This window comes from Fragaria vesca, linkage group LG7 (assembly GCF_000184155.1).
Source record: "Fragaria vesca subsp. vesca linkage group LG7, FraVesHawaii_1.0, whole genome shotgun sequence".
Lineage (NCBI taxonomy): Eukaryota > Viridiplantae > Streptophyta > Magnoliopsida > Rosales > Rosaceae > Fragaria > Fragaria vesca.
The window spans coordinates 9,872,527-9,881,561 of NC_020497.1; the positions used below are offsets into that span (position 1 = coordinate 9,872,527).

The window sequence follows — 9,035 nt, forward strand, 5'->3', positions numbered from 1 at the left end:
TGAAGCGAACGTCCGCACTTCGGCTTAAAGTGCGGACGTCGTCCGTTCTCCGCCGTCTCATGCCGATGACGGCTTCTCTCTTTCCCAGACGACAGCATAGGCTTCCAGGATGGTTTCTCTCCTTCCAGGACTAGCCGACAACAAGTTTTCTGGCCAACCTTGATCAATCATGGTGTTTTCCGTCCAGAGCTTCAATCCGGCCGGAAAACTTGTCGCCGACCAGTCCTGGAAGGAGAGAAACCCTCTTAGAAGCCTGTGCTGTCGTCCGGGAAGGAGAGAAGCCGTCGCCGGCATGAGACAACAGAGAACAGACGACGTCCACACTTTAAACCAGAATGCGGACGTCCGCTTCACATCCTCTCTGTATGTGTGTATATACACACACATTAACAAAAAAAAAAAAAAAAACGACAATCGTACCCATGTGCTAAATATAGGGGCCATCTCTATCTAGGCTGATCTAGCGGAACTCAGTTATCAATTCACCGATCTAGGTGAACTCAGCATGGATAATGAAATAATGCACATCAGATTTGATATGAACGATCCAACTTTGTCAAGAATAGAAGTCAAATTTTACATGTAGTAAATATGCTCGGAAAACTAATATGGAATATTTCTGTTTCTAGTTAAAATTAAGATTCTATTGATTACAAAAGTTCTTACAAGAGAGCTGCCTCCTAAACTTGGGATTTACATCTCCCCACATTCAGAAATAACACATGCTAGTTTAGGGCGATTATTGGGTCCTGTAGCGACATTCTCAATCTTCCTAACAACCAAAAGTCCATCTCCAAGTACTCTCTGCATAAAAGTTCAAAATACAGATCGTGAGGAGAATAGGCTAACCTGAGCCAGGGCTCAAAAATGTAAAATATAAAAATAAATTTGCAGAAACTCTCAAAAGGTTGTTGCACTTTGTAAGAACATCTTTGAGCACTAGCATAGAGTAAATTTTGACACACTAGTTTATGCAAAATGTGTTTGGGATCTAGTACTTTATCACAATTTCATGCCAGATTGACTTGCACATCAAAGCTTGTGTCTGTTTTAGTATCTAAATCAAACAGCTTTTCTCATGGATAAATTGACAGTAATCAGATGACTACTTGGTTTATGAAAGCAATTATTACAATGAAAGAAGAGATAAAGGGATCATAGCATACCCCAAAAACAACATGCTTATTGTCAAGCCAGTCACATTTTGCGCAAGTTATAAAGAACTGCAATGAAAATTAAAATATTAGTACATATAACCAAAGCCAATAATTCCTATCTGCATGGGAGAACTAGATATTTTTTTCTTGCTTTGCAAAGACGAGAGCTTGAGTTGTTGGATAATTACCTGGCACCCATTGGTATTTGGTCCACTATTTGCCTGATAAAGGATTAAACCATTAGATCAATTCAGTCTTCAAAGTAAAATGTCATTCTCTAGTATATATACAATTGCAAAAATATAGCAGTTCCTTCACATGCAAGATGCCACTTAATGGGATCCCATGTTATTCGAACGACCACGAGGACCATTTGAGCACCAGCTCAATTGTGGCCTCTATTTGTTGTAGCCAGTTTAGGTTGTATACAATGCCCAAATCCAAGAGTTAGATCGTAAAGCTAGGACTTAAATGGTGCCTATAGTAGAATCCAAAGAGCCACATATCACTAAAGTTCTCTTTCAGCGGATCTGCTTGCATGTCATACATAACTCAAGTATAACAAAAAGAGGGATGAAAAGGATCACAAAAGTATAATTTCAGTTGTCAATGGTCCATATGAAGAGGGAAAACTGGCATTCAATCACAAAATTACGTACTTCTTATTTCTATAAGCAATCTGTGTTTAAATCATTCAAGAGGGAGATAAATAAATCATTCAAAAGTTTTATAACAAAACAATATCCACGAATTCTCATTATTTTGAATACTGAATAAAGCAGGTTGGTGGATAATTGACTGAAACAGTTATAATAACCGTGTAGATATAGGAGCAAGTAATAAGCATGCAAAGTTTATATCTTCGAAGGACAAAAGCCTACACAGAGGTCTGCCAACATCGAAATGCAAGATTTTGAAAAAAATAAAATAATATATATATATATATATTTTTAAATTGGTCTATTCAAATTCCACCATATTTAAAGGCTGTTGAGAACTTAAACTCAAAATGCATCAACTACAAGAACCAATGTGGGTATGAAAAACAAGAACCGTGAACTAGAAAGACAAATTGAACCAGAAATTCTTGCAATAGATTAACCCTGAAGGTAATGAAGACACTGAAACAGCATAAAAGGACAGAAAAGGCTTAACCCGTCCGCCTAAAAACCTATGCGAACAAAACATGAAAGATAGAAAATGCATACCATTGACAAGAGTCCAGGACCAGTGTGTTTGGCATCGAAATTCTCATCATCAAACTTATGTCCGTAAATGGAAACACATCCGCTGCCATCACCCTGCAAAGCAAGACTTCCCGATAAGCCTCTTATAACATGAGAAAGGAAAACAAAATACCGTCTGAGCAGATATAGCTCCAGATAACAACAATGTTTTTCCTTTCTTTTTCATAATAAAGTTGGCTCCAGATCAACAATTATGCTGCCCCAAAGCAGTCAGCTGAATAAGTACAGCCTCCATTATATGCATTTCTATAACATGGTCACTAGGAATTAGCATTTGCCCTTTCTCATATGCAAATTATACGTTTTAATAGTGAATACAAGACTTGCTGGCTATTCATACTCGGAAACAGTGAGATAAACCCTAATAATCGCAATCATCAACTACGAGCCGACACAATAACAAACAGACAGAATAGTATACCTTAAGAAAATCCCCAGCTTGAATCATGAAATCCTTAATGACCCTGTGGAACTGGCACCCCTTGAATCCAACTGGCAATCCAGCTTTTCTGTAAATTCACAATGCCGATTGACATAAAAATACACAAAGAAACATAGTGAAGATCAAAATCTACCGGTGCAGAGTTGTACCTGTACTCGCCGGTGCAGAGTTGCCTGGAAAACAAACAAAAACAAACGGAGGTTGATTAGGAACGAAACGACAGCGTATGGAGAAGAGAAAGAAGATGGGGGACGGAATATGCCTGAAGTTTTCGGCGGTTTTGGGGACGATGTCGGCGAAGAGCTCCATCTTGATGCGGCCGGCGGGGATGGTACCGATGGTGATGTCGAAGAAGACGACTGGGTTCTTGGGGTTAGGGGGACGCACGTGCCACTCCACGCCTCCTCCTCCTCCGCCTGATGCCGCCATTGACTGAGAGTGTCTCTTCTTCACGGTGAGTAAGCTTGATAAGTTTACACGGGTTTTAGGGATTCACTCGGGTTTTCTCAAAATTTCTCAACATGGGAAGCAAAAGTTAAAATCTCTATTAATTTTGGAGATTTTGACATTTAATATAATAATAATATATATTATATTATTATTAATTATAACAAAAAATATTATATATTTCATAGTAACAATAAAATACCTAATAAAATATTATATTGTTGTCTTGAATTCGTTGGAGCACGTAAAAAATTTAATTTTGGGAAAAGAAGGCTTTGCTGCAAATTTGGGAAATGAAGACTTCTCTTTCTTCTCCATCCTCATTTTGGGGAATGGAATGAGGAAGCTGTTGGACCTAAAAACAGCTCTATATTCCCCAAAATTGAGAAGTTTAAGAAAATGAGAAAGCTGTTGGAGATGTTCTAATTCCAATTTGATATTTATAGGAGCTAAATTTTTTTACTTTCAAAAAAAAAAAAGGGGCTAAATTTTGGTCATGGAGGGTCCAAGTGGAATCAAAACATAAATTACAATAACAGATAAAACTAAGGGCAATTATTGGTCGGTAAGATTTTTCAAATGTTTTTTTTTTAATAATACGAAAAATTCATTGATCAAAGATAGAGGTTACAAACTGATCAAAAAAAAAAAAATAGAGTTTACAAACAAATCGTTCTTGGGAGCTTCTATTCATATCTTCAAAAGTGTTACTTGGACCTCCTTGCTTAATGGACCTCCAATTTACTTTTACAAAGAAAACGAAAATGATATATACACCTTCCTAATTTTCCCAAAACGTCCATAATTCAATAAAATCAATAAAAACTTTTTTCTTTTAAAAGATTCTATTCATATCTCCATATTCAGTAGTTAGATCTCCTTCGATTTTTGGGAGACAACCATATTTTGTTTCCAAAATCCATCAAATTGGTTCAAATATATTATTAGCTATATTGGGCTCAGCTTGTTTGTCCAGGCACATGAACAATTAGCAAATAGATAATTCTCTAAATTCCTCAAGCTCATCATTGATTACAACAAATGTGTTCAAACAAAATTAAAAAAGAAGCTGACAGAGAAGAGAAGCTAACAAACAAAAAAAGAATGTCTACAAATTGCATCATCTTTCAAAATTACATCAGAGTAAATGTCATCTTGCATAATGTTTCAAATTTCTCGTAAAGGTCTACTTAATCATTGATTGTGAATGATGGCATCTGTTGTTGTAACGATCATGACGGTCACGATATTTAGAATACAGATTCTAAACTTTTTTATTTATTTTTTATAACTTTTATTGATGTGTCTTTATTGGTAATTTAATATGAGTTGACAAAGTCAATACTAACTTAAAAATAAAGAGAGGTCCAAGTAGCATTTTTGGAAATATGAATAGAAATTCCCATCATTTTTTGCTCTAAAAAAAAACCAAATCGTTTCATTGTCGCGTACATAGTACAAATAAGAACATACGATTTGCAAAGGAATGCAATGTAGTTTCATGCATATGTTTGATTGATTTATGTTCTATGACAATCCAATGGTTTCCAGATACATTGTCTGGCACCAAATTGGATGGAACAAATGATTATTAATTGTGAACAACAAGGTGGAAAAGCCTTGAAGGTGGAGTATAAACCAAATCAGACCTATCTGAGCACATTCGCCGAAGGATGCGACAGCTTTCCTTTGAAGGTGAATTTGAAGAAGAGGAAGAATATTGCTAACTGAGCTTCTATCGATCTTTTGTAGTTTCGAATCGTGATATGAAATTATAATGTACATCATCTATTTGATTCTTATGAAGGCAGAGATGCAATTGTTTTACCAATGTAATATTTTACTGATATCAAAACTATTTGATTCTTATTTTTATTTGTAATCCAAATTCAAATTTTACTTTCTGAGATGACCAAAGCTGGAAAAGTCTGGTAGTCGTAAAATGTGTTAGATTCTGGTCATACGTAACCAATGATTAAAAAACTAAAACTCTAGTGCAAGCTTTCTAAGTTTCTAGGAGAGTTGTTTCAGCAAAGAAACACAGACTACATTACCATTGTTTTCGACAAGAGGAAACTATTTCTGTTGTCATAAACAAGGATTTTTCTGTACATGTCCTAGCAGTCCATTCCATCTGATCTCATATATGAATCCTCTTGATGTTGGAGTATAAAGCTTGTAATCCCCTTGTATGTAACACCAGGTTTCGGGTAAATGAAATGCTGGTACATATCATCTCCATAGGTTGCACCTTCACGCTGTGGGTTAATTATGATCTATTAAAAATCCTGAAAAACGGTAATGTACAAAATGAGATCTTCTGTGAACCATGTAACCTATGAGCAGAATCATATAATAACACATACCTTCAGTTGTAGAATCACATGTTCAAAACCAATCTACATGTTCTGTTGAAGCTTTGGGTGGCTTCTTTGGCTTTCGATATCGATCGTTCTCAAACCTGGCTTTAACTATAAGAGAGTATAGCAGATCCACCTCAGCTGAATTATCAAAAGGTGTGTTCAAGATGCTACAAAATGAAGACACAGGAAGATAGACTTAATAAGAAGCTTTCATAAGACAATATGTGGAAGGTGATAATATTCAAGAATAGCCACCAAGTCAGAGATCATGAATCTGCAATTTTATCTGTAAATGATTGAAAAATTTTCAGGGAGTGTATATACAAAATAAGCACCTGTCAAGTAGCTCCTCCAAAACATCCCTCTGAGAAGGTGTAACATAATGAATGCAGCTTCTTGGGCACTGACCAACTGCAAGCTGAACTTGGTAATCTTCTCCATGTCCTAATAATATACAAAGTCCATTTTCAAACTGGCACTTCAATATTGGCGGACTTATTATCCATTGAATCCTTCAATAATCATTTAAATTATACTATAAGGTTCATCGATCTTATGTTGAATCTAGGAACAAAGATGAAACTAGAAGAACAACAACAAAACAAACCAACCTTGAGAAGTCGCTCTTGCAGTCCCAGTTGAAGCATAGGTGAAGGCATGAGGAGCCCTTTGTACACATGAGTATGGACAACCTGCACAGGATTTTGAGAAAGAGTATTGTTGAACTGTTGATGACCAGACAGCTTTGTACAATGTCATAGTAACAAGAATCAATGATTTCTTACCTTTTCCAACACAGAAGGCCTCATTCACAAAAACATCAAACGCTTCACATTCTGGATTATCAAAAGGATCTAAACATTCCCTACAAGTTCATACCCAACTGGAAACAATGAGCAAGTGCATAACCACTCAACCAGAGTACATTAGACTACCAAATCGACAAAAACCACAAATCCTAACAACTGTAAGGGCTCACTGCCACTGACACTAAATGAACAAATACACCAAACACATAGCATACTCTTCGATGATCTCTGATCGGCTGAAATTGGATAGCATCTGCACACATCGATCATATCAATAACCATAATGTCACCACTTCGAAACACAAAATAACATTACATCGATCATACAATGCAAATACTAGCATTCATATAACTATAGTTTCCAATACCAAAAGGGAGAACGAACCAACCAACCTCATATGCCTTAATAACACGGCGGATCATGGTATCAGAACCTTTTCGATTCCTATTAACATCAGGATGAAACTCCTTCACCTATTATTTTGGCCATTACAATATCAGATTAGATGAGCTACATAATATCAGTCATAGTTAGATAAACAAAAAACAAAACGAAAAGACCATTCGGATGTAATGATAATACTCTGGCTCGGAAAGCAGCTTTCAGCTCGGCCTGTGAGCATGTTGGGTGGACACCAAGAACAGAGTAAGCGGAGGAAGAACCTGAGAGGGGAGCATCCTCCCCGCCGTGGCCACCGCTGCAATTCGTCACCGTGAAGTTGCAACCGCGGCGGTTAACGGTTTTAATGGCTTTTCGAAATGGAACAAGACTAGTGCAAAGTGATAAACGTTCCATTTCTTCTGTGACGCTCTGCCCTACCCTACTCTAGAGTCTAAACCACACAAGAGACTTAAGAAGAGTGAAACGCTGCGTTCCGGTAGGTGGGTGGGTTGGCTAAACACCACACAAGAAAAGTTTTCACTTTCTAATATTGCCCCCAGTGTTTACTGTGATTGTGGCAAAGTAATCTTTAGAAAGTCTCTGTCGTTTTTTTTATGGAACGCCATATGAGGCTGTTTCATTTAACTCAAGCCAGAATGATACATATATATATATATATATATGTATTTTCCCGTTATATCTTGGATAACTTAAGGACTTGGCATGTTAGCATAAATCATTGTACATTCAGTGATCATTTATTAGGTGACCAGCTATAGTCATTTATGAGTAACAAACATCAATGAGAGATAGACAAGTGTCAACAATAATTATAAATAAACATGTCAAATACCTAAAACCCCCATGTTATGTCCTTAAATTGCAGCCAAGCCTTTTAAAATAGTTACGTGTCCCATGTTTATTGGTTGTGGTCACCTTAAGGTGACAAACCGAAGTCGGGTTCTCATTTATTTCTAAAGAAAAGAAAAAGCGAACCTAACCAAGCTTGAAAACAAAGCATAGTAATTAGGCACACCCATGCTTAGATTCCTAATACAAGATTTATCGTAAATAGAAAAAACTAAATACTTAGAAATAGGCTAAGAGCAAACCCTAGCCTATATTTATTAGGCCCAAAAGATATCAGCCTTCAAGCCCAAGCAAACAAAATCCAAAACTCGCCCAGAACGTCGTCGCCATATCTCGATGCCGACCACCACCATTCGGTTCGGCGATTTCATCCGAAGCATTTGTCACCACCAAATTTGACAATTCTGGCCACCACCTGGAGAGAAAACACCAAGCAAACTTGAAAGGGTTTGCCCATAAATCTCAATAAAGTAGAGCAAGAAACAACTCATCACCGCCTTGGATAGATGATGCAACCCAGAAGAAAAGGAGACGTCTTGTCGACGCACGAACCACAAGACATCGCCTCTTGAACACCATTGAAACAAGATCTGAGAATCCAACATCGAAACAACCTGGACGGGCTTCATACCCGCTTTGAAGCAACATAAGTATTTTCATAGAGAAATCGAAAGCGCGCGCTTCCAAATCGGAATCTTCGTTTCCGTCTCCGCTTCCAAATCCACTTTTCGTGGAAGTGTGCTTCCGGCCGCTTCCAAGAAACTTCCGCTTCAGAAGCACGAAACGAGGGTGAGGCGACACTTCCGTGCTTTCTAGGTATTCATTGTTTTGTGTTCATCACTTGCCAAAAATGAGATTTGGATCGATCTGATGAGAGAAAAAGAAAGCAGGCGTCTTAGGTATAATGAAAAAGGTGTGGCTTAGATAGGAGCCATTTGGAATCCCACATTGGAAACGTGCATGAAAGAGTCAGCCTTCGGTTATAAGGAATGATACCACAAACAATAATGCTGAGGCCTTTTGTGTTAAAACCTCATACCCGTTTTGCCACCGGCTGGCTAAAATAGGGGGAGTATCGGCATTATTGGACCCGTGTGTGTGGGACCCGTGAGGCCTGTCGGCCGCTTCTGCGTAACAAGTGGTATCAGAGCCCAGATGACGTTTGGGACTTGGTGTCTCATACGATCGAGTTGCAATTTAGTGGAGCTCCAATTTGGATTGGGATCACAAGATTCAGATGGTTGTGATTGAGGTTGAGCTATTGGAATTTGGATCGTGAGACAGTTGGAGATGGCTTGGATCACGCCAGGTGGAGATT

General features: G+C 37.7%; 2 protein-coding genes across 2 annotated transcripts; both read right to left on the reverse strand.

Moving 5' to 3' along the window:
* Window positions 1-511: 511 nt before the first annotated feature.
* On the reverse strand, window positions 512-3,354 carry LOC101297876 (peptidyl-prolyl cis-trans isomerase H-like). Its single transcript, XM_004307036.1, has 7 exons — window positions 3,109-3,354; window positions 2,996-3,019; window positions 2,826-2,913; window positions 2,366-2,458; window positions 1,346-1,378; window positions 1,167-1,223; window positions 512-804 (listed from the first exon to the last, which is right to left on the reverse strand). The coding sequence occupies exons 1-7, from the start codon at window positions 3,273-3,275 to the stop codon at window positions 694-696; spliced, it is 573 nt and encodes a 190-aa protein (XP_004307084.1). The 5' UTR covers window positions 3,276-3,354; the 3' UTR covers window positions 512-693.
* A 1,872-nt stretch (window positions 3,355-5,226) lies between these two features.
* LOC101298165 lies at window positions 5,227-7,282 on the reverse strand. Its single transcript, XM_004307037.1, has 8 exons — window positions 7,049-7,282; window positions 6,859-6,939; window positions 6,681-6,718; window positions 6,442-6,521; window positions 6,268-6,348; window positions 5,992-6,100; window positions 5,660-5,823; window positions 5,227-5,581 (listed from the first exon to the last, which is right to left on the reverse strand). The coding sequence occupies exons 1-7, from the start codon at window positions 7,259-7,261 to the stop codon at window positions 5,682-5,684; spliced, it is 744 nt and encodes a 247-aa protein (XP_004307085.1). The 5' UTR covers window positions 7,262-7,282; the 3' UTR covers window positions 5,227-5,581; window positions 5,660-5,681.
* Window positions 7,283-9,035: the final 1,753 nt, after the last annotated feature.

Excerpts from the sequence above, each read along its gene's own strand:
- LOC101297876 (XM_004307036.1), bottom strand. The coding sequence starts at position 3,275 with ATGGCGGCATCAGGCGGAGGAGGAGGAGGCGTGGAGTGGCACGTGCGT. Across the intron at positions 3,020-3,108 it reads AAAACCGCCGAAAACTTCAG|GCAACTCTGCACCGGCGAGT; the intron begins GCATATTCCGTC and ends TTTGTTTTCCAG. Across the intron at positions 1,224-1,345 it reads CAAATACCAATGGGTGCCAG|TTCTTTATAACTTGCGCAAA; the intron begins GTAATTATCCAA and ends TTTTCATTGCAG.
- LOC101298165 (XM_004307037.1), bottom strand. The coding sequence starts at position 7,261 with ATGGAACGTTTATCACTTTGCACTAGTCTTGTTCCATTTCGAAAAGCC. Across the intron at positions 6,719-6,858 it reads GTGTTATTAAGGCATATGAG|ATGCTATCCAATTTCAGCCG; the intron begins GTTGGTTGGTTC and ends CGATGTGTGCAG. Across the intron at positions 6,522-6,680 it reads CGATCAGAGATCATCGAAGA|GGAATGTTTAGATCCTTTTG; the intron begins GTATGCTATGTG and ends ATGAACTTGTAG.